The sequence below is a fragment of the Sylvia atricapilla genome, chromosome 4, assembly GCF_009819655.1.
Source record: "Sylvia atricapilla isolate bSylAtr1 chromosome 4, bSylAtr1.pri, whole genome shotgun sequence".
Classification (NCBI taxonomy): Eukaryota; Metazoa; Chordata; class Aves; order Passeriformes; family Sylviidae; genus Sylvia; species Sylvia atricapilla.
Window position 1 is genome coordinate 48,232,809 of NC_089143.1, and position 26,166 is coordinate 48,258,974.

The 26,166-nt window shown below is 37.8% G+C and overlaps 1 protein-coding gene across 1 annotated transcript in view; it reads right to left on the reverse strand.

Moving 5' to 3' along the window:
- Positions 1–6,599: 6,599 nt before the first annotated feature.
- SGMS2 (sphingomyelin synthase 2) overlaps positions 6,600–26,166 on the reverse strand; it is a 34,554-nt gene continuing 14,987 nt past the window's right edge. The window contains 6 exon segments of the mRNA XM_066317830.1: positions 6,600–8,511; positions 9,252–9,418; positions 12,340–12,493; positions 14,207–14,298; positions 14,301–14,323; positions 15,077–15,707. Of these exon segments, the coding sequence (XP_066173927.1) occupies positions 8,308–8,511; positions 9,252–9,418; positions 12,340–12,493; positions 14,207–14,298; positions 14,301–14,323; positions 15,077–15,531 (1,095 nt within the window). The 5' untranslated portion in view covers positions 15,532–15,707 and the 3' untranslated portion in view covers positions 6,600–8,307.

The window sequence follows — 26,166 nt, forward strand, 5'->3', positions numbered from 1 at the left end:
ACAGAGGCACAAGATAGTTTTTTTATCTTTAGAAAAACCTGCTTGTGAACTTTCAAAGCAAGCTAGAAAATTACTTTGTTGTTTCACAATCTAAATTATCTAGCTTAATGTTCTTCCATGTGTTTTTATAATGTCCTGCTGTGAACTGCCTTCACAATTGTGTTTCACTTCTGTTATTTAGACAGTTACGTGGTCATGTCTATCACAAGTTGTTTGGGTTTTTTTTAAGTTTCAGCAAAATACATATCTACACTGCATAATCAGTGTCCTAATACAGCTTTGTCCATTTCACATCCTCTCCTTCTATCCTCAAAGTGTGGTGATGAAGCCAGAGAATGATTTTCTTTAAACTACTAGCCTGTCCCTTAATCCTACTTATTACAATTCTTACATTTTGGACTGAGTTTCAAGAGATTAGCGATCCTAAAATGTGGAAAAATTGAAAATTGGATATGTAATTTAGAACAATATACACTCCTAATGTCTTCCTGTATTAAAATACTAATTTTTTGCAGGTTTTATATAGAACAGAATAGAAAAGTGTTGTATTTGTATAAAAAGCATTTGGAACAGGTTTAAAATGTAGAGAAATTTTGTTTTATTGAAAAGGTGTCACAACAGCTTTCCTTAGTGCTCATGTGCAACAAGAGAATACCAGCTCTTTATAATATTTGAGACTATTAGCACCATAAATGGATATAAGGTTTCTGATTTTTTTTTAAAGACGTGGGTGGTTATCTAAATAGTCCAGCTGTATTCATTAGTACACAGGCTGACCATAAAAAATTTCAACTTGAATGTGCCAAGTAAACCACATAGGACAATTTCTTTAACAATGTTTTTTACCAAATTCACAGTTGGCAGTGATCATGACAAGACAGCACCTCTGGAGAGAAAAGCTACAAGATGCTCCCATTATTGCTTTTTTTAAAGTACAGCTAGTGCAATAGTTGGTTTTGGTTTGGGTTTTTTAACACAGTGAACAGATTGCAGCACAAATCACAACTCTAGTTCTAGTATCTCTTGCACGTATACAGAAAACATTAACACTCAGTTACCTAACAAAGCATAAGCTGTTAAGTGTTATCCTGAACGTTTTGCAATGTAAAAGCCAACTCGTGCTAATTGTGAAGAATTTATATGAAAATGACACCCAGTTTGCAAAGATCAGTAGAAACTACAGGACCAAAGGTTTCTCAATTTGTTATTGTAGTAGTCTGCTGCATGGTATTTGCAGAATTTAACTCTAAAGCTACAGAACAATGCCACCTTATCAGCTTCTTATCCTGCATGCATTACAGCATTCTTACATTAGCATGCAGAATTCCTCAGCAGCCAACATGTCTTTCTTGCCTAGTTTTTCCAAGGCTGGAAAAACTCTAGGTCCGAATGACCTACAGTGCTATAAATACACAGCATTCAATCTAGGAGGAGTTGTGCAAGAAAAGTTGCAGCCACAGTGAGGTCCTGTGCTGTTTTTAGGGAAGTCTTGAGAGTTTTCGAAGTCACATGGAAAGCATGAGAACCACAGCCATCAAAACATTATTTCTGCTTTTACTTTCAGGTTCCTTGGTATAATCCTAACCTCAAAAGCTACCAAAACCTCTTTCACATCTCACACATGCTCTCCTGAATCACAAAAATAAACACAAACAAATGTGCCAAACATTTAGAAGCAAGAACTGATTCCTCAGGGAAAAGAAGTATGTCCTAGCATATTAGGTTTTGAAACTTGTAATTATTTTCATGTACTAATTGTGCAAAGATGTGTCTGACAAGAATACCTTTGGCTTTAGGGTTAATTATGAGGCCTTCTCAAATTTAAATCCTACTCTTCTGTATTGAGCTGTTTAGAAAAGACAATTAGTAGAAGCAGATGCAGTTAGACAGGACTGTAAACCATCACAGGATTCAGCATAAGCAGCATTTTGAGTAGCAACAAGCTGAAAAAAGTGGAATGTGAACCAAATTTTTACAGAAGTAACAAAGCACTGCTAAGTTACTCAAAATCTAAGAGAGGTTGGAGTTCTGTAATATTGTTTAAGGTTCATACACAAACCATTCAATGGTAGAGGTAAAAGTAAGCAGGGAAATAAATTTCCTCTCGGTATTCTCAGCACACTTGCCATCTTTAATGAGAAAAAAGATAATTTAGAAAGCAAACAGTCCCACTCATCTTAAATGTGACTCACACACCTGAAGTAACCCCCAGCTGTATGTTCTGTTGAACTGGAATGCAGCTCTCTCATGACTGGTTTTACAGAGATTTGCCTTTTCAGCCCCATTTATAGTTTTGATTTGTAAGTGACCTTCAGATTTATCTATTGCCACCTAAAGGAGGTGCTGCACTGCCAGTCTGAAAGAAGTTCAAAAGGACAGGTAAAGATGGCTCACAGTCACCTGTACAGTACAAGTACAACCTAGTTTGCCTTCCTATGGAAGCTGCTGTGTACTGAATCCAGTATTGCTTATGCCAGAGAAACCCCTCTCCACACCTGTGTGCCTGCATGGTGCCCAGCCCCAACTGCTCAAGATGCTTTTATTTCAGACTCATTTCTGACGGTTTTTCTCTTAATTAAAAAACAACAACAACAACCAACACCAAAAACGTCATATCCAAACGGATTTCAGCAAAGATACTTTGTGAAAATGGATCTCAGTTGGCTCAAAGGAAATTCCTCTGTAGTAATTCTTTGCAGTGTCACAAATGCTAACCTCCTAAAGACCATATTATGCTGAGAGAAAACAAAAGACCAGACATTATTGTTTAGGCACAGCTTGAAAGAAGAGTGTTTCTCCTAGAAGAAACCCATGCACAGACACTTTAAAGCACCTTAGGTACTGTATCCAAGGGATCTGTAATTTTTCCATTGACATTTACCAGAAACTAAAACCAGTTATGTTTAACCATACAGACAGTTAATAAAGGACAATAACACTCCTCAGCTAACAGAAGGACAGATCAACCATTACAGAATCATTTGAAAAAGTGCAAACACTAACTATAATAGCATAATACAGCATCTTTTTTCAACTGTAGTACAGGTAAGATTGCATGTTACATGCAGACAATATAATTTTATTTCAAAAAGTCACACATTGCTCCCTCCTAGTAAGAAGTGGTCTGTCCTCTCCTCCTACTTGGTTTGCATCTTTAAGGTTAGTGCACAGCCAAGAGCCAAGAAAACAAACAGCTAGGTATTTGCTCAACTCCAAGTCCTTTGCAATTAAAAATTTTTCACTGAAAAAAAGTCAAGCCTTTGTGGGGTTTTAATCACTGAGTTACAGTAGAAAGAAGGAATTCTCAACACCAGTATTTCATATACATATCAGAAACTGCACAGTACTGTTACTTCATCTTTAAACATCATTCAGGCATTGAGTGTTTAGTTAGGAAAAATGAGATCAGAACAGGAAAGTTTCCCTGCAATACATGAGCTACCTGTATCTAGCCTGACATTTGCATGTGCTGCTTTCTAGGTTATTAATATTTAATCATATGGTTAAATCCATGGAAACTGAAGCCAAATAGAAAAAGCTTCAGTATGTTTTAAGAATTGCAGCTCTTTGTTCTTGTTTTAGAAATTATTAGTGACAGCTTGTAGGAACAACTTATAAACACTGCTAATAATATTTAAGTACTTTAATCTCCAAGCCTCTTTCACTGAGTTGGGTCTTGTTTTTATATTGTAAGTTATGGATGAGAGCCAGCAGAGATACACAGCTGTACCACAGAATGATGTGCTTAATACTGCTGCCTCCCCTTTTAGGTCTGGGTTGGCTTTTTTTGCAGAACTACTACAGAACTTAAGTCTACACTTCTCACATATTAGGTGTAGTTTTAGCCCAATTTTGTGCAAAAAACCAATATATGATCACCATCAACTTCAGTGTTTTCCTCTTCCTTCCTTTTCCTTATAAATACTACAACAAATGCCTTTGTCTCTAATTTCTGTTTCACAGCACTTCTCTCTGGATTCCAAGAAGCATCACAAAGTGGCACATGAAGGCTTACTCATAAGCAAAGTTATTTTAATGGCATGCTAGGATATTTTTCTCATGTGCAGTTAAGCAGCAGCACTCATTTGAATGATGCCTAATAGGAGTATTTACTTTTAAGATCCCTATTCTCAGTAACTGAATTTAAGACCCGGATTTCACAATAACTGGAAGAGAACACTTCAATACAGAAATATTCAATCTTATAGCATCACTCTAATTTTGCGTGCCAATATAAGAGTTCTAGGTAATTCCAAAACATCTATATTGTAAAAATATCAAGATGACAATGAAGCTCTACAACTATTAGACCTGCCAGTAAAGCAAAATGGTTCCAGTCCATCTGGCAGCTTGGACCCATTTTCAAAATTACCCCATGAATTCTTAAGATTCAAGGTTTGTGCATTAAAAAAAACAACCCACCAACAAACCAAAAAACACAACACAACCCACCAAAACCACAAAAAACAAAAACACCACTAAGAAAGAAAAAATCCCTACAAACAAACATAAAGCCAACAAAGAGCTATGGGAAAGTTCATCTGAAGTTAATGGAAAGACTTCACATTGCACTGAAGTTAATGAATCTGTCTCTAGAACAGTAAATCCATCTAATGAAATGAGAAAAAGAATTTGGGTTAGTACTAAACAACTTAGGATAAACTGTCTAGCCAGATACTACTTATAGGAGAAAGCTAGAGATTGAACAGATTCTGATTTAAGATGCTGGTAAGTGGATTTGCAATAATCCAATTAAGAGAATGGTCTCTCATCTCTTTTAAGACTTCCCAGTTCTGTCTCTGTTGCTGAGCTTTATTTCTCTATTAAATGAAGGTAGCATATTTTAAACTCATTTTCGTCTCAATCTCTCTCAAGTGTTTTTTAAGGAGGGCAGCAAATCCAGTACTAGGGTTTATAGCAATGTTTAGAACAGCTGTTTTTGCTACTACGCCACCTGTGGCGATCTTTCCAAGAAAACAGCAGTGAAGGATGATTAATCCTTCAGTTAGTACCATTTCTGTCCACATGGGAGCGCAAAGCACGTACCGAAAAAGGTCTCTATTTACAGTGCTTTCAAGTAGACATCAATAATTTCTGGCAGTAGGAGTAAGCATCTGTACCATGACCACTTAAGTTGCACATTTCTTTAAACGCTCAAGTTAACATTTTAAATCCAGATTTCAACTTACATTAGGCTTTTTAAGAAAGCTCATCAGCGTTTAATTCATATTGATAAGTCATGTGTATGAAATGTAGTTTTTTTTTTTATTAGGCATCTGTAAAGTTCAACATGTAAATGCTCTTCAGTCGAGAGAAGAGTAGTCACAGTAAAGGGGCAGCTCATGTGACATCTGAGAACTATTACTGTAACTAGGAAAAAATAATTAGTGACACACTGCAAAGTATTGGGTATATACAGACAAAATAATATACTGATCACTTGATTCTAGACCTAAGCAAAGACCAAGTTTCTCCTTTTTACCTACTGCAATCTCTTGCCTCTTAGGATGAAACTACACTTTAAGCTTTGTATACATTTGTACACAATGACCAAGATGTTAAAATCAGTATTTTTTTATGTAGGAGTTGTGGTTTGTATTGGATAAACTACTATATCAGTAAGAACTAGAGTACACCATTACTTACCCCATTTTATCACTTTACATATAGGTCTAAAGAGTCATCAAATACAGCTACACTATGCAAGTCTGTTAAAAGCAATTAAAAACTATTGGGAGGGTAGAGAATTGGGGCTTTCTGCTAATTAAACACACACATACCCCTTTGAGAACTTTCATACAATGGATAAATATTAAGCACTTAAGGGAAGACTGAACCAGAAGAGCAATCAAGTATTTTGAGCCAGAACTGCTACTTAAACTTTCCTTTTGTATTACAATAGAAATGTCTATCAAATTTAGCAGTAGAATGAAAGCTCACACAGCCCAACAAAAGCAGAGTCTTTACTTGGTTCTATTTTATCAATCTCACATTTTTTCTTTCAGAAATAGGAATAAGTGTAAAAAAAACCCCAAACACCTCATCCTGCATGAAGATCTGCTTTGCAGATCTATAACAGAAATCCCACTGAGGCAGGGTGGTGGTTATGCAGACAATTAAATATCTAGACTATCAAAGTGTTTATTTTTCAGCCACCAGATGAAAATCACTGCATAAGTTCCTTAGGTAATGCTTTTCATCATGCTCTTTTCAAGGCACAGTGTTCACTAATGAAATCCATTAATAAATTCTAAGTATTACTAGAAGTAGATTAACATGACCATATTTAAGGTATCACAAAGCTTAGATTTTAGCTTAAAAAGTTATGACCTAAGAGGCAGTACAGATATAATAAGTATCCTGGGAGATCTACTGACTGGAGTTGAACAGATTCATTTATATGATAGAGAAAAGGATTCAGAAGTTTTTTGATACCAGCTTTTTAGCTGTTCAAGGTCTGCTAGAAGCAAGCAAATGAAAGCACAGAGATGCCCATACACATATCAGAATCTACTAAGGTAATTTTAAATAACAACACCAAACATCAGCAGAATTTCTTTCTTAACTAGGTTTTTCCAAAAACATATTGAAAAGAACACTTTTTATTTTATTATTTTAATAATGCACAAAAATACTTGAAATGCACAAAAATATTCTCATGTACAACTCAGAGCAATGATCCCCTTAACTGAATATTATATTTGAATACTCTGTATTTCATTTCATAACTTTAACTGAAGTTGTCATTATTTAAATTGTGTTCATACTTGTCACTCAGTTCAAGACATTCTTAAAATATGCAGCATTTTGTTTATATTAGTATCACCTCAACACTTAATGCAGTTTTATCTTTTCATTAGGTTTTAGTGAAGATCTGAAAATAATATTGAGTTAACTGCAGAAATTCATACAGAATATAAATGGCTAAACATGGTGTGCTAATTTTCTAGGTTGGTTTCACAACAATACAAAGCAACATAAACCAAGCTGTTAGTCTGTGGGTTTGTTACATGTTCACCCCATGGTAACATCCCCCATTCACAGCCAACTTGTTTAAATAGCCTTTTAGCTGGACTGAAACCCTGGGGGAAAAAGGGGAATCTACATTTGTGTTCTACCACAGTGTAATTTAGTATGAAATTATTTGAGGTTGCAATTGAAGAAATGGTGCTGTTGTAGATATTTCACCTTAGCACTTTCGTTTGGTTGATTTTTTTAAAGTCACAGAAATTTGTCAAGAGGTAAAAGACAAAAAGAAATTCAGCTGAGAATTAGGGCTCCCAAGCAAACCTGCTACATAGTTTCAGCAAGAGATTGCTACTAAAATTAAAATGTTTATTTCAAATGTAGCCCCATTTTGGACCTGGCTTTGCATTCCACAAGCAGGTGAGAGCTGTACAGTTTTTGCCTGCATCAAGAACTCTATGGTCACTCCTCCTAGTAAATAATTTTGTTTAAGGTGTGTGCTTTTGTGTATATATGCATCTATATACACTGATAGGCACTGTATAGCTATATACACAAGGCCAGCTGCAATTCAAGATTTAGATGTTGCAACTGTGTCCCTTATTAAAGATAAAATTTTAGGCCCCTTGAGCTCTGATGTTAGCAGCTATTTCTAATTTGCAAATTCATCAGGTAGCACAACCGTTTAAATATAAAATTACTAATAAAAATGTAAAAACTGGTATATAGTAGAATACATGGGAGTTAATTGTGTTTAGTATTTTCAGGTCCTAAGATATTCATATCTGCAGTGTGTAAAAAAGATTCGCTTCCAGCTGTACCAGTCACACCAAGGCCTTACCTTCATTAGCAAGAATAATGCAAGAAACCACTTCCCACAATTGTGTTATTTTTTTATGCACCTCAATACGCCAATGTTATGCCTTTACTTTTTCATGTTTTAGTATGTTTTTGCCCTTACGCACTCCAGAGCTCTGAAGAGGAGACTTTTGGGTGCTTCTGTGGATGAGTAATAGTAATGGAAGAGTTACTGTGGTCTTTGGCACCTCTATCTCGTTAATAAAGCAAAGTCCTGCTCCATTTTTTCTTTAATAAAAAAATCCCATCAGTGGTGCATTTCATTAGCACTGAAGAGTAGAATAGGTCCAAACAGCCTGATGAGAGGAAAATATCTGAAATGCAATATATGTGTCTACAATTGTCTTTCCATCAATTGCACAGAAGCTTGGTCCACTTCTTCAGTTACAGTCTTCTTAAGAACTTTGGTTACAGCATTAATGTTTTGGTTTTAAAAAAAAAAATCAAAAATGAAAAAAACAGCATATGCTTTCCTTCTTTTCTTCAGGTAGATTTTTCATTGTCCTCTCCTGTCTTCTGAACCCGTGAATACTTTTTGCATGAAGATTTGAAGCAGCTGGGAGGCCAAGATATCGGCCAGGAAAAACTGCAAGGAACAGAGCCTTGCACATTCTTCTCGAAGAAATAAAATATTGGATACCACCATGCTCGAGAGAGAAAGTTTGTCTGCGAAGACACCTTTAAAGTCTGTATCAGCACAAGCATGTAAAGACAAAAAGACAACTCAGTTTAAAGGCTTATAATCAATTACAATTAGTCAAGACAACAGCAAAAATGCAAATGCATTTGCATGCAAAGACAGTAAGCATTTAGCCTAGAAAACACAGAATTGAGATACGCATCATAGTCCAAATGCATACTACAAACTGAGCAACTTTACCACAAAGGGATGCTTGTTGCTGTGCAAAATTTGGGGCAACAAAGCACTCAAGCCTTTTTCAATATGAGTGCTTTCAGGCATGTCATGTTTCCAATGATGAGTAATAGTTGAGAATTAGATTAAATAGGCTTTAGAGCTATGCTTCTACTTCAAGTGTTGTTGAAACAACAGCAGCAGCAACCTTCTGAACAGTGCACCTTAATGACATTTACACAAGAATTGTCACTGGAATTGTAGGACTGTCTAGGTAATTTCAGTTGGCCAGAAATTTTATTACTCTACTACTGCTTATTCATGTGCTGAGACAAAGAAGGGCCATTCTATACATCAACTACAGCATTAAAACCTCAAAGGCTCAAAAAGTATTTTTTAAGACAAATTAATATTATTTGCTTAAATAACAATGAAGTTAAACTCCTTGCCCATTCTGTTTAAACTTCAATATGGAACATCTATTTTTATTCTGAAATTAAGAATCAACTTTCACCTTTAGGCAATTTTACCAAATGCAGGCTACACATTGATTGTGAAGGTACTTGCCACACACCTTTTCATTAGCCATTGAGTGGTACCACCAGAAGAGCCGCGTGGTGATATAGTAGGCAATGATGACATCTACAGTATAGTGTTCATGAGCAACCAGGATACAAATGATGCCAGCAGCACTCATCAGCCAGCAGATTAAGTGATACCACCAGAAATGACGTGGTGAGTCTGTGAGACATGGAGGTGACAGGGAAAAAACACAGCAAAAGCCATCTCTGTTATTCTAACAATTCACAAAAGGAAGAGGAAAAGAAAATTACATAAAGGCTACTAAATTTGAAATATAACTCATATCACACCGGTACAGACCCCCTGCTTTGATTTGTATGAATCTACATAATGAATTTAGCAAACTTACTGAGGTGTTGCTTTTAAAGTCAGCACAAGATGGTTAAGTTAGACAACACTGCCACCCATTTTCTAATCAAATTAAGTTTTCTAGTTAAATCATTTCTAGGATCTGAGGTGCAGAGGAAGAGACAAAACTGAAGTTAAACATATAGCCAAGTTAAATAACCAGAGTGCATTTAATCTTTTCTTTTCACAGTCTATATTCGAGTAAACTCAAGTCCCTAGAATTGATATAACCTGAGCAGAGACCACAAATTAAACAGAAAAGACACTCATTTTAATTCCTAGGTTTAATTAATTTGCATGAAGCCTCAGTTCTGTGAAACAAAATACACTGTACAGAAAAGGACAGTATGTGAATTTATACCCTTTAATGAAAGATTTAACAAACGGGAGCAAAGCTATTCAAAACGCATTTCAGCCACTTCAGTGGAAAAGCTCTCTTGTATTTCTTTCCCCATTGAAGAAATGCCCGAGTGTCACAACGACCATTCATAATTTCTGACAGGCTAACCAGCTTCATTTCACTCACAGTGGGAGGTTTTGGCACCTCTTGCCTTGTGGGGCAACAGTCAGCCTTTACTTTCCCACAATACCAGCAGAAAAGTCACTGATCTCAACAAGCCTAGCCAGTAGGCTCTCAGAGGCCTGTGCAAAATAATAACTGTAGGGCTGCTTTCTGGTACAAGTGTCAAAACAATAAATTCTTTAAACTCTCCCCAGACCACTGCAGACAGATCACCCAGTGATTTTTTTATTTAAGATAATAAGCCACGTAATCTCAAAAAGCTGATGAAAATAGCATTGAGCAAGACAGACATACCAAGGCTAAAAATACTGGAAATATGAAGAACTATTCTGGTGAAAAACTATTCTGGTGCGCAGAAAATAAGTAAAAAAATGGTAGAGTATGAAAGGAAAAGCAGAGCAAAAGTCCACTAAGCCAGTCATAAAAACCTCAGAATGTATCGTGCACCAAAGACATGTTACCAAAAGAGCAAAAAAGACCACCATAAGCAGTCTCTAATTCAGAGCAATTATAGGGTTTATGCCCTGGTTCAGATAACATTTTAATTATTATATGGGAGGTAAAACAAGGAAAGCTATGCATTTCTCACTCATAGACCACAATTCTAGTGAAATATATGCCTAACAATTAGGCAGCATTCAAAGAGTTATTACAAAACTTTGTATGATAAAATTGCTTTAATCCCTTATAGTATAAAGTACAGGAGAAATTAGCCCAGAAAATATTGGTTTGTCTTTATCTTTTCTGGTACAATTTAGTATGTGAATAGCATTAAAATACAATGTAACAAACAAAACAAGGCAAACAAACAACTCTTATTAGGATACTTTCCTAATATTGCACTGGTAATTTTGTTAAGTTACAAATGCCATTTCCACAGTTATAGTCACACCACAGAAGGACCTAGGTCTAAGAATCATCAAACTATAATCAGCATCTTAAATCACAGCTCAAAGAAGAACATTTCAAATCTGCAGTTTGGAGTCTATCACATTCAAGAGGCCCTTTCATATTGTGGTTTTTGTTTAAGGCAGAAAGTAGCACTGCAGCACCTTGTTCTCTCAGCATTTTAATAAAAGGAAGACATCAAACTAATGCTAGTTAGTCTTAGTTTTGTTACAGTGAGAATTACACAGTGCCATAAGCCAAGCTAGCATTTGCATAGTTCAGGATACAACAATAGGAGACAAGATTCCAACTCCAAACGTGTGAACTGAGAAGGGAACTCCCCACTACATGCTGATGAGTGGCCATACTGCCAAGATAGAAGCACTGCTTACCGTATATTAGATTTGGAAGTCAGTGCTAAGTTCTCTAACACCTAATAGACACCCTGGGTGCAGCACAGATTTTTCCTCCCATGCCCCACAGCAATGTGATGCCAGGGAGGAAACCATAACTGCATCTTCTGCATGCTTGCCAAATTCTTATCAACTACAAGAAGCATTAAGTAGGAGACTCGCACAAGACATCCAAAGAGCATGAATTAACTTTTCACTGCTTGCAGTAACTAATGTACAACACACCTGAGAAAAGAGACTGTACCCAGAGGCAAAGTTAAAGTGTACAGTAATGCTGTGTTCAAGCCACAAATTTCCATACAAACCCCCGCAGCTAACCTGCACAGAGCTGGTGTGCGCAATTACTACAGCATGCTTTATCCAATACATAAATAACCTGTCAACAAATGATGAAAAGCTATCTTGTTTTATTCAAGTAGTAAACACTTACATAAAGATAGAGGTGACATGTTTAGCCCAGCAGCCCTTAATTAAAGTCCACAACACTTTTAGTCAGCCTTACCAAAATCCCTAGGAAAGTGATGGAACAGCTCACCCTTGAGGCCATCACTAAGCATATGAAAGACAAGAAGGTGATCAGACAAAGTAAGCACGGATTCACCACAGGGAAGTCATGCTTCCCTCACTAGAAATATTCAAGAACTGTCTGGACACAATTCTGTGCAATGTGCTCTACAGAACTCTCCTTGAGCAGAAAGGTTGGGCTAGATAACCTCAACCATTTTATGATTTTACTGCAGCCACAGTTCTATTTCCACTCAATTTGTGTTTCAAACCCTTATAAATACAGTCTGTGTGAAAGTGACAAGTAACTTTTGGAAGGCAGTAGTTTTACACGTGCTTTTGTCATTCGTTTTCCCAGTACAACAAATATGAACAAGAAAGTGCATTGAAATACTACCACTTACACTCTTTGATGAACAAGTAGACCAGCGTTAATACTACAGTGTGTCCACTAAACAGGAAGTCTCCACATAGGATGTGTGATCCAGTTATGGATAGACCACCACCAGAAATCAGTCGCAGGATTCTCTGAACCTTTGCCTGAGAGTCTCCATTCAACTAGAACACCAGAAAAGTATAAAATAAATATTAAGATACACCGTATGACTCAAGTAACCTTCTTACCCAAACACACATGGAGTCAGGGAGACAGGATAAAAAGACAAATCCTTTTCTTTGAGTTTCTTACACATACTCTTAAACAAATAAGCATGCATTTAGAAGATGACAGGTGATAAAAATCAGTTTGGTAATACTAGCATGCTGTCTATGCTTTCCTAGGCTATTTTAAAATATACATTGTATGAGAATGAGATGCAGAATATACTGAAAAGGTGAACATTAAAAATTTGTAAGGTCAGATCTCTCACAACAGCAGTTGACAGAATGAATGAAACTAATACAACCTTGCATACAAATTCTGTTATTCTGTTCAGAGCTGACCAGTGATTCTACTGAGTAAAAACCTCAAACTCACTTTCCTTCAGATTCAGTTACAAACTCAGTCAAGACTTAAATCATATTTGGGGGATGTACATTTTTAAAGCATGTATTAGGACCAGCTTTTGATTTCTCATAGATACTAGGCAGTTTTATCTAGCTGGTTTAAATTAACTCAAGAAAAATGGATAACTGTTTTCCATAATCAGAAAAATATTCACATATGACAAAAGAAATCCAGAAGAATCATCATGAAGTGTTTTTCCAGAGTTCATGTAATTCATCTTGGTTTAATGCTAGCAAAATGCAATTTCAGCAGACATTTGGATTTTCCTTTGATTACCTCTTCTCACTCCTCAATACACAGTCTACTACATAGTCATTCCCTAAGCTTTTAGAACAAAACCATTAAATCTGTACAGTAGTGGCAGTTAAACAAAGCATTTTCCAATAGACACAGATTCATACGAGAAGTGCATCCACTATGTCCCCACATTACCTCAATGTAGAAGACAACAGCCATGATGCTGTAACTCAAGACTGGAAAACTTATCCAAACGGTGACAAACTTATCCCCCTCCCCAAGCTGGCAATACTTTTTTTTTTCCAGTACAGCCAACACAACAGAATTTGTTCCAAGGAATTTCAAGTCTACAACTTTTTATTAGTAACCTGAAGTGAGAGTAACAACTCTTTCATGTCAGCACTCAACTCTAGTGTCAATAAACTTGTAAAATACTCTCGTGAAGCTATTAGCACATCAATGTTTCTACATGTATCAGTTCATTTACGCAGATGAACTTGTTTAAGTCACATTCCTATACATTTTGCAGGCTGGAAGCAGAGACAGGCAGCTGACTTCATGTACTGCAATAGGTCTTGACCAAACAGTGTGAGAAACTAGGCAAAGCATGTAACAGTGTGGGTTTTTAAAGGGATACAGCAACACAAGCTTGCATATCTGCCCATGAATTAGGGTATTGACCTTGGGTAGCCTACCCAAGAAAAAAATATATAAGAAAAAATATACAAGAAAAAATATTGCTACAATATTGAGTGATTAGCTTGAGCCTCAGAAGCAAGTTGATTGATTTAGCAGCAGCACAATTTCAACCTAAGATGTTCTGAAAGGGAGCACCCAACTGCATCAACAACTTGAGGCTCTGTTGCCACACAAGTTTTGGTTTATCACTACCTATGTTTCTGAAGACATCAACTGAAAGTAATTTGTGTTATTTAGTAAGACCTGAAACATTATCTACTATTTGTTCTAAGGAGCCATCAGGACTGATGCAGAGACTAAGGCAAGAAGCAAGAGGCAAGGATTCTTACCTTTGGCGCACACTGAAAATGCATCCCCGGCACAGGTAAGGTGGTGACGTACATGGTAATGCAGCGGTACAGATACAGAGTTCCTATTATAAAAAGAACCTGCGTCCCACTATTGATCTGAAAGTAAGGAAAGGAGGGAAAACAGATTCAGTGCAAAGTTCACATGCAGGATAGTGAACAGTTATGGAGCTCTAGCTAGATAGCTAAATCTTAGATAAAATCTAAATTTAGATAGCTAAATCCTTAGACTGAAAGAGCAGCTCCAGACCATATATTCCTCTGAATCAAATATTAAAACATCCCTCTTCAGCTTTTAGTCTTGTTAGCTCCTTACAGCATGAAGTTCCCACCGATTTAACATGGCCTCATCTAACTTACAGGTGCAGTCAGGCAGTTTTCCTCTATTCAGTGACCTTTTCTGTTTAGTCTCATAATATAACCACATTCTCGACTTAAATATATATAGTTTAGGCAACGAAGACACAGGAGCAAACTTCTATTTAGCTGTAGAGGATAGCGTGTTCTTCCTCAAATTTGGATGATATTTTCTTCCATCATCATGATTTCCTCAGTTTGAACACCCCCAGGTCAGTAAACACACTTTGAAAAGCCCAATGTCAGAATAAATTTGACTAGTACAACACAGGTGTCAGAAATTCAGAATTCAAAAACATTATTCAATAATCAGAAAAGCAGTATTTCCATATCTAGCATGGACACTAGAACATTTTGTAAACAAGCCATCCCTTTGTTATTTTCCTGCCAGCCCTATTCTACAATATTGTCAGGGATTTTACTGTGCAATTTCTTCTACCTGAAATGAGCAACATAAACATACAGCAGAGAAAAAAAAATGTATTGCTAACTTACTTGTATCTAAGAAATAACCACTGGAATATCCATAATCCAAGTAGTATCATTCCATTTATTTCTGATACAGAAAAAGCCCATTTCACACGATCAATGTAATCAAAAAATTTGTCAGGCAAGGGAGGGCTTAGCTCCTTTGGAGGTACTCTCTCATGGACCACAGTGATCATCACAGTTGTTAAAATCAAGTTGAAGAGAGCATAGACAAAGGCAATGCCTGTTTTCCACCATTCCAGAGGAAATTTGTTCCTAGATTCAGCAGGCATAGCAATCTGGATGTAATCAGGATACTTCTTTGCTGTTTTTCGCAAGCCATTAGACAAGCCCTTTGGTTTGCTAGTGCCATTTTTGTTCTCTTCACTGACTGAGAGAGTAGGTCGTGAGTAGCCATTAGAAGTCTCATTTGGCTGACCCTCCATATGCTCCTCAAGCTTTGCTGTCTCAATGGTATTCATTTCCAAGCTGTGTGGCCTAAGAGGCTTTATTAGTGACCAATTTCTGGGCTCTCTGAGCTCTGCTGTTCCTCAAAGTCCGATGTTCTTGTTCCTAGATGACTTCTGTTGAACTCTAAATTCCATTGTGCTTTCAAAGGAATTTGTGAAGACAAATCTTTCTTCTAGAGCTGAATCATCTGCAAAAAGACCCCAAAACAGATACTGAGGACCTTCATAACCAGTAATGTGACAGTGAACAAAATATTCTCAGAATAGGCATTTTTTAAATACTTAAATTCCATCCAAGTCTACTTACAAACAGTCAAAAGGCAAATTACTGTGAAATAATTCAAGCCAACTCCTACTTTATAAATCTTATATCATTTTAAGAACTAGTACCAAATTAGGCTTGGGGTTTTTTTTAAAGGACAAGATACACAGACTTTAATGATCATGACATCACTTCCTTTAACAGTTAAAGAGTTAAGGCTAATCCATAATTGTGGCAACACTGAATTTTACTGCTTAGAGATATTCCATGCAAAATATCCTGGGTTTGACCATGAGGTTGCTACACATATTAATATGGGTTGTCCATATAGATCAGACAAATCTTGTCAGTTCAGGTGATAGGGCAAAAACCAGAAGGGTACTACAGAATTGAATTTTGTAGGGCATAAATTAATTTATATTAATCTAGAAAATCTACTCAATAGACAGCTCCATTAAATTTCATTAAATCTAAATGAGTATTCCATCAAGTCAAAAATGCATTTATATAGCCACTGTAATACCCACTAAATGTCTTAATTTCAGATAACTGAGAAAGATACTCCTGGATTTAACTCTTAGTTATGGTACACTATACACAGAACAGATTACAAATGAACCTGCATTTGTCTTTCAGCTACTTAAAAAAAACATCCATTTAGACAGTTCTTAAACAGGAACAAATAGAAATAGTCATTATTACTTAGGATTTATTTCAGGCTGCAGTCATAAAAGTTTTGTAAGCTAAAAACACAGATAAGTGCATACATTCTATAGCAAGATTTTCTACAAGGCGAAAGAATGAGTTCATTTCCAGCGAGCAGACATCTCTCTACTCAAAAAAAGGCCATTTCTCCATCTTTAAAGTTCTGTGAAACCACTTACTCACCATAGCTGTAATGTACCTGTTTTCTTACTCTCTTCAGCTCCTACGGCAAAAATAGTATTACCACGTACAAATTGCTCCCCATCTACCAGTAAATGTGATTCCCTCTTATTTTAATGGTTCCTGCAAGAGAAGTTCAGCACTGCTACCTCTTCAAGTCTCTGCATGGCAACACAGGCTGCCAGTTGGTCACGTTTTGCATAGAATTAAGTCATCAGGATGGCAGCCAGAGCTGCCAGTCTCCCTAACCATACACCACAGGACTTGGCTTAAGAGCATGCAACCTGCTTATAGGACAATCTAAACCAAAAAGAACCTGGAAAGTCAAGTGATTGTGTTTTGGTCCCTCCAGCCTCATCCCACCCAAACAGAAAAGACATTTAACACAGTCAGCACATAAATCTCACTGATTTCCTGGATGCTGTTCCAACCACTGACAAAAGAAGACGTAAAAGTTCAGATCCCTACATGAGATCATACAAAAAAACCTGAAATAGCCAAGGTGCATTTTGAAATTTTTGCCCCATCAGTGCTTCTGAAATCCACTGTCATTGGTGACCCCTAAATTCCTGATCAACAAGCATATGATAACTATCCACACAATACACACAAACAATAAACACCCAAGAAAATACGTGGTTATTTTTGATGCTTTTTCTCCCTCTTACCAATTATACTGTAATCCCTGCATCTCTAAAAAAAGCATGTTTAACCCATCAGGCAGGTAACAACTTCTCTGATGCCTCCTACAACTGAAAATACCCTTTTAGAACATCTAGAAAATCAACAGGCTTATTCAAACCATACCAGAATAATATTTAGCTTTCACAAGTCTTTTCTTAACACATACACTCATCTATTCCTTCTGTCTACTAAAGTTAAGCATGTAACAGAACACTGTAGTGACAGTAGAGAAAAAAATCTGAACCTAATTGCTTATGTTTAGGAATGCATGTACCTAACATTCATCTACTAAGTCAAGACCCCACTTCTCACCATTATATTACATATAGCAGTCACCGAGGCTGCAATCAGCAAAATCTGGTAAATTTTGCATCATGTGCACTTGAAACATTATTAGAATTACGCATTTACTGAGGCCAAATTACCTTGGTTATTTCCTTCTCTTCCCCACATATATCTAACCTAGTATGCCTAGTGACATGAAGATTTTACTTTCAGATTTTACTTTCAGATGTTTAATGACATCCAAGTAAGCCTTCAATATCAAAGAGTATCTCAAGTACAGATGAACAATAACCTCAGAACCTAAGAGTGCTGCTCATGTTCTCATATTAACTTATTAAGCAAAACAATTATAGCTACAGCTTGCAGGAGAAAGTTGTGTTCCTTCCTGGTACTTTTTAAATGGATTGTAAAGCATATTGATCTACCACTTCTGATGGCTCATCAAGATTATTTCAAGCAGAGTGCATACTGCAGCCAAAAGTTGTTTACATTGATAATTAAAGGTGCTATATATCATCTGACGAGTGATCTGTAAGAAAATAAGTGCTTCCCTTTATAGTACCTTTTCAACCTCTTTCTCCCACATTCTTAAAGAAATTAGCAACTGTATTGATGAAAAAGACAAAAGTCCCTCTTGAAGCTCTCAGACCCTTGCTGCCAATCTGACTGGCCAGCAAAGAGACAGGTACAGAGCACAAACTGCCTAATCATCTTTTACAGCTACTGGCTGTAAAAGGAACTCCCCAGAAGTACACAGGCTCTTCTGCCAAGGCCCTGTCCCAGTTCAAATATCCATTCACATACTGATAAAGGGTGTGGCTCCTTTTACCTTCATAGTGTCTTTATGATCCTTTACTTAAAAATATTCTTTCACTTTTTTTGTCAAATCCAAAACATCACTATATCAAACTAGAAGAGGCCCACAAACTGCCTAGTAAAAGTCCTTAGAATCCTTCAACAACCAGGCAGCAATGCTTAGATCTGGCCACCTTGTCAACACCTAGATCTGAAAAGCACACTAAATTGCTCTAAAATACGGAGCAACTACTGGGGAAGTCTCAAACTCACAAAAAATGGACAAATAACCCAAAGGAAAAATAAAAGTCCTGTAAGGGATAACTTGTTCCTAAAACTTGGAGGTTTCTTTTGGAACCACTTCAATACCTTCTAAAAATAAATGTTACCTCATCAACAAGCAGAGCTCTTAACCAGCTTTACAGCAAAAATTCTAACTGCCTCAAGGAACAACATATTTCAAAGAAAATCTTAAGAATTAAAAAGATGCTAAAAGAGGAAGGATCCTAATATTTTATCCTGAGCTCTTACCTGCTCTCATGAAAATTGCTCCCTTAGTTTTCTGCATCCCCATCTGATTGTCATTTGAAAGAAAATAGTTGACTGGGGGGGGGGGGGGTGGCACAGTTTTGAGACAAGCATCAGAAAGCATGTCTGCATTTGGCTCTTTATGCTAGAACTTAAGAATAACATGGAGTTTTATTTAGCTGGTTAGTCATCCAATTTTCATCTAAAGGTCATTTTCACATAAAGTTAGCTCCCAACTGGTATTTTTCATCTAGTATTGGAACTTCAACATTCCTCAAATATTTTAATTTCTATAATTTGTGAAGGACTGAATAGTCACAATTGCACAGGGTTTTCAAATAAGCAGCTCTTAACCTGCTGTTTCAATACTGTTTGAACAAGAGTATTGAAAACAATGAGATTTATCTGACATTAGGAGAAGCTATACTTCCATATACAAAATGGAAAGTATTTCTGACAGTACTATTGAAACATCATTCACTTTTGTTAGGGCTCACTCAAACATTTGATACAGCTGTATTTCTTGTATTTGGTAGCTGCAGAAAAAGGGTCTGTAAACAAAATACAATTTGAAGTAACATAAGAGAACATTTTAGTATATTTATCCTGTACCACAGTTACTGGGAAACAATTGTTAGATAATTTGTATTTTGGTCACTCAAATTTTTAGCACTACTTTTGGAACTAGAACTAAAAAAGAAGCCAGGCTACTGCTGTTATCTAGACAGCAATTGATAACTTGCTTTTAGTGGTTTCTCCTTAATTTTTATTTTTGAAAGCATTCCAGGTCTCAGTTAATTTTATAGTATCCCTTCTTCCAGACTGCTGGAAGGGAGAAAAAAAGAAACCCATCACCACCCAAACCTCTAAAAGACAACTTCTGCAATGCTAAAGAACTGCAAGTAAAACAAAGATGGATTACAGAAGTACTGTTCATTATCACATTATCACTTGCACTAATATGTTATTTTTGTAAAAAGTATTAAACTACTTACGTCATATAAAATTCTTTTCAGCAGTAAAAATAGAACAGTTATTCCTTCTACCTTGAGAGAGGGATTCTGCAAGTCCCTTATTTAGGATTACTTATGTACAAGAGAAGACATCTTTAAGGACTAAATCTGACACTTGCCTAAATAGAGGAGAAAAGCTTCATCCATTTGTACAAACCAAGTTTTACCAATCCTGTGGAATTCTGTTTCTGCATACCTCTAATAGTAAAAGGTATGTCAGGTTCAATTTCCTAGTAATTCCTTACCTAGTGTGTTCTACAGCAGTGCCGAGTTCTGAAATAGTATGTCCCAAAAAGCACAAAGAAACCCCATCTGTAGCATCAAAGAAAGGTCTGGGTTGAAATGACCTTAAAGATAATCTAGTTCCAGCCCTCCTTCCATAAGCATGGATGCCTTCTACTAGACCATGTCCTCAAAGCCCCATCCAACCTGCTCACAGTAACTAAGCAAGCAAAGGAAAAAAAAAACCTATCTTTAAGCTCCTTTATAATTTTGAACACTGCTGAGTGGGGTTAACTACATGAAGGTATCTTGAAACTCTTGAAGTGTTTGGGCCCACAGACTCCAAAGGACAGTATTTAATAACTAAGAGTCTGATGTCCTTAAGGTGACACCTGACAAGGCTGAATTTTCCTTGTGATTTTTTTATTACCCTTATCTTTCAAGAAACAAGATCACAACAGCCATCAAATATTTGTTATCTCTTAGTGCTATTGTAACTCAGTCCAGAAACAATCCACACCTATATGACAAAGTCAGTTTTATTTGCAGGTTAACAGTCTAAAACACGTGTTTTGAGAATGGTCAGTCATACATCTGCAGAGCCAGCAGAACGACCAGAATCATTCAGGTTAGAAGAAACCTCAGGAGGTCTCTGGGCCTCTGGCCAGGATCAGCAATGAGTCAGGGTTTCAATCCAGCTGTACTTTTAATGCCTACAAAGATCCACAACCTCTCCAAGCAGCCTGTTTCACTGCATGGCTGTTCTCACAGTGAAGCTGGACTGGTTGTTTTTGGTGTTTTGTTGGTTTTTTAATTGTTAAATCTACTGGGTTTGTATCTACGTCTTATTAGAAGTCACAGCCTTTGTATCTCGTTTTCCCAGTGCTGTGAAGAGCCTGGCCCCAATGTTCCTGACGGCACCCCTTGCAGATATGAAGGGGTTGCAGTCAGGTACCTCTGAGACCACTCTTCTTCAGGCTAAAGCAACCCAGGCTCCTGCAGCCTCCCCTTCCAGGCCTGTGCTCCAGCCTCCTGACGACCCTGGTGGTTCTGCTGCTGGGCTTGCTGCCAGTTCATGTGTTGCCTGGATCAAGGACTGAAAACTAGATACAGTACTCTAGACATAGCTAAGTAGTACTGAGCAGAGAGGAATAATTACTTCTCTACAAATAGAGCTCAGGACAGTGTTGGCTGCCTTCACTGTCAATGCACACTGCTAAATTCCTTTTCAACAGAGTTGAAAGAAGCATTAACATTTCAATGTTAAACTCTAAAGCCTAAAGACTCCCTCACAACTTTATACCAGAAGAAAAAAAAATTAAGTCTTCTTCCTGCTTAACCCATACTCTCCAAAATGAGACTACTTCAGATTTGTACAGAAAGGTCTGCTAACCTTAAGTGATATTTAAGCTCTGAATCAGCTGCTTTTGACTAAAGGCAAAAAAGGTTCTCTATCACTGCATATTCTGTAACACTGCAAAAATGTTTGGCTCATAACCTTCTTCTGTTCATTAGAAAAGTGTGTTATAAACACCGTAAAAAGTGTGGAAGTCACTGTACAACCTCAATCTCATCAGACAACATAATGCCAAAACAAGTGCCAAAATAAGCCTCTGGATCAGGCTTTTATGTGCAGGCTGACTTCTCATTGCTAGCTCCTCTCACGCTGCTAAAGCTTCACAGACGCTGCTGAAGAGCCACTATCCAAAGCAAGATTTTTCAAGAGCCTAGCAGCACATCTGATGTCTCAAATCTTTTCTAGCAGACACAGAAGTTGCAGACACTGGCTGTAAGGTAAGGAGGACCCAGCCCAGGAGGCAGGAATGTTTTAGACTATTTTGTGAAATTCTCCACCTAGTTACCAGAGGGTAAAGGTTGCACTCCATAATGGAAAGTCAGAACCAGAGATTAGTCACCACTTTCAGTACAGGGTGGGTAAGGAGCCCCCACTGACTAATGTGTGCTTTAAAGTGACTGTGCTACACAGCTTATCAGCCATCAGGCAGTTAGAAGAGGAAGTATATACTCAGTAAACTTATCAGTGGTATACCCTAAAAAATATTTGAGTAATTATTAAGAAGATAATGCCTATCAATTTTTTCCCCTACATTACTTGCAAAAAGCAGCCATGCCAAATCCTCAGGCCCTAACACCTCAACTAAACCAGGGCCACTGAGTGCCACATACAACTTGCTTTTGAACACAACCAGGATGGTGACTCCACCACCTCCTAGGGCAGACCATTCCAGTACTTTATCACTCTTTCTGTAAATAACTTTTTCCTAATATCCAACCTGTATTTCCCCAACACAGCTGGAGACTGTGTCCTCTTGTTCTGTCAGCTGCTGCTTGGAGAAAGAGACCAACCCCCAGTTGGCTACAGCCACCTTTCAGGGAGTTGTAGAGAGTGACAAGGTCACCTCTGAGTCTCCTTTCCTCCAGGCTAAACACCCCCAGCTCCTCAGTGGTTCCTCACAGGGTTTGTGTTCCCAGCCCTCACCAGCCTCGTTGCCTCCTCTGGACGCGCTCGAGCGTCTCATCGTCCTTCCCAAACTGAGGGGCCAGAGCTGGACACAGCACTCGAGGTGTGGCCTCACCAGTGCCCAGGACAGGGGAGGAATGACCTCCCTGCTCCCGCTGGCCACACCATTCCTGATCCAGGCCAGGATGCCACTGGCCCTCTTGGCCACCAGGGCACACTGCTGGCTCATGTTCAGCTGCTGTCCCCAGTGCCCCCAGGTCCCTTTTCTGCCTGGGCACTGTCCAGCCACACCGTCCCCAGCCTGTAACATTGCAGGGGGTTATTGTGGGCAAAATGCAGGACTTGGCACTCGGGACATATTAAACTTCATCCTATGGGACTCTGCCCATCCATCCAACCCATCCCAGCAGAGCCATCCTACCTTCAACAGATCAACACACGCTCCCAGCTTAGCATCACCTGCAAATCTACTAATGAAAGACTCAGTACCCTTATCCATCTCATCAGTTAAAAATATTGATCAGAGTGGGCCCCAGCACAGACCCCTGAGGAACACCACTGGTGCCTGACCTCCAGCTGGAATGCAGCACTGCTCACCACCACTCTCTGGGTCCAGCCATGCAGCCAGTTCCTAACCCAGCAAAGAGTGCTCCTGTCCAAACCCCAGGCTGCCAGCTTATCCAGGAGTGTGCTGTGGGAGACAGTTGTCAAAGGCCTTGCTGGAGTCCAAATAGACAACATCCCCAGCCTTTTCTGCATCCAAATAAGAGGTCACATTTATGAGACAGTCTAGTATGTTTTTTGCAACAACACAATCCCTTCCCCTAGAAGTTTGAAGCAAGGGGACAGTAATTGCTTAAATCTGCTGAGCATTTTACAATATCAACAGCAATGCATATAAAAGTTGCACAATCCAGAGAAAAGCTTTTTAGCACTGAGGGGTACACAGAGGCTGCTACCTCATAACTCACATTTTTAAAAAGCCTGAAACAGACGATAGTCCTTGCAAAGCATAGGTAACCCTCACCCCACACGAGTTCTTAGGACAGGGCATATTTAAAATAATTAGTACCACACTATAAGCTGTTTTCACATATCCCTCAGTTCATGTGACACATTACAAATTGAGAGTCTGGTACACAGCAGCCAAACTTGCTGTGTTCAGAGGCACAAACAGTGAAAACATCCTGTTTCAGCCAATATCTACATACCCCTTTGTCTGACAGTACTCTGACCAATGTTTCACCCTCTATCTCAACAGTAGAAGTCTAGCACACTACACACTGTTAAAACCAGTCAGGAGAGAATCAGTGACTCATCTCTCTTCTCCCTAAGAACAGTTTTCAGCTTGTTTAGCTCTGTGTTGATGTAGTTGCCTGGAAAGCTTTATGGAATATTAGTTAAGAGGGATGATGCTGACATAATACATCATCTACCACTCACAGTGAAGAGTGACTAAAACTCACCAAGAAACATGATGTAGTCCCTATTCTGGTCTTCCCCTCTACCTTCTTGCCACGCCTACCACCAAGCTGCAACAGCCTAAGGCTCATACATCACAATCAGCCCCCCCAGTCAAATAGAGATGCGAATACACAGACCCTTCATTCAAGCCATTTGTTTACAGGCTTGGACATCCAAATCTACATCCAGCTCATACACTAGATGTTTCCTTCCCACTTTTTCCCCTTCTGCTGCCAACTTTTGTTCACACACTTTCAGAACTAAAACCTGGTAAGTTTAATTCTAACACCAAAAAGTTAAGAGTACTGAGCAATTTCAGCAATTACCACAATCAATCCAGATGTGTTTACTTAGGAGATTAGAAGAGCAGCAAAGAACCATTTCATAATATACTCTTCAAGCTTCCAGTTTGCAATAAACAAAATTACATCAAGCTTTCTATATGTAACTGGTTTCTCACTGAAGTTTTACACAGTTAAAAAACCTAAGCTTCCAATGTAGTCCCATGGTTTTCTTTAACTTGAACAAATATTCCATTAGCTCAAAGCTTTCTATTAATAGAAGAAAATACTTTCCACATTATGCTGGCAAGAAAAAACAATTTCCTTTTATATTATTTAATTCAGAAAATACAGTGTTAGTTTCAAATACTAAACACTTAAGTACTACACACTTCAACACTTCCTTCTTCATTTTTATTTCTGCCACAGGACCAACGAACAAAACACTTGTTTCCTTAGGATAATCTCTTCTCCTGCCTGGCAAGCTATCTCCCCACAACACAGGGTATCAATGTTCAATAAATTTTCTGAGAGGATGTTAATAGTGGGTAGCAGTGTAAAATAACTATAATCTAAACCTTTCTCTAGTACCATTCCCAGATATTTTGCTACCTCCATTCCAGTCTCACCCTAAAGGTCAGAAAAAGAGGTCAAGAATCCTATTAATGTGTTTTTACTGCCCCTCACAGAGCTACTATTCAAAAACCTAACTAAACATCTCCAAAATAATTCAAACCTCTCTTCATTATTCCCTGCTGAACTGCAGCCTTCGGTAAGAACAACCCTGCATTGAACATCAGGGCAATAACGAAATTCCTTTATGCCAAGCCGCTCATGAGACTCAGCACAGAGGCTTTCACCATTCACATCAGTACTTTCATTTATTTGTCTTCCCCTTCTCATGTAACAGTTTGAGAATTCTACTGCATTTTTAAAAGCCTTTAAAAGGACTTAAAGAACTTAATCAGAAAGGATTTAAATAAGGAACTTGATGTTCAAATCCCCATTACTAAAATATTGAAACTATTTCTGCAAGAAAACAGCTGAATAGCATCTTCAGCATTGCTCCAACAAAGCCATCATTATGAGTGTTTCATTGTAAAAACACAACTGCTTTGTAAACACTACACCTTGCCCATGTACACACAGCATAACTAAAAAGGTACAAATGAAATTAATGACTGAAATTACATTGATCTTATTCTACCAGTTGGTAAAACCTGGTGTGAAAGTACTGAGGTGACTCTCAGTCTACACAGAAAGATTTATATTACACTTTATCATCATGTGCCTCAAGTGGCAACTTCCACACCTTAAGCTATGTATTATACTCAAGGAAGGCTTCTGGTCATCACTAAACCTGTTATCTTTAGATGCATAGGCAAGCAAATGATCACTCAAACCAATTAAGCTTAAATGTCAAGTGGAAATACAAAACTAGCAATCAAACTGCCTGCTAAATGTGTTCGTAACAGCGGCACAGTGTGGTACACTGAACATCATTTCTTTTCCATGTCTTTAATTAACTTTACTGTCACTTAAAATTCTGAGACAAGAGACTACTTTCACAGGAAAAAACTCCACAAGAGGGAAATCAGGACCACTTCTGACCTTTGTCTTACTGTCCATGAAAATTCTGGGGTAGAAGTAAAGAACATGTGATCAAAAAAGATGTTTCAGGAAGGATATTTGGAAAAAGTGATTTACAACATACATCATAATTCCTGGTCACTTTTTCATGGGAGG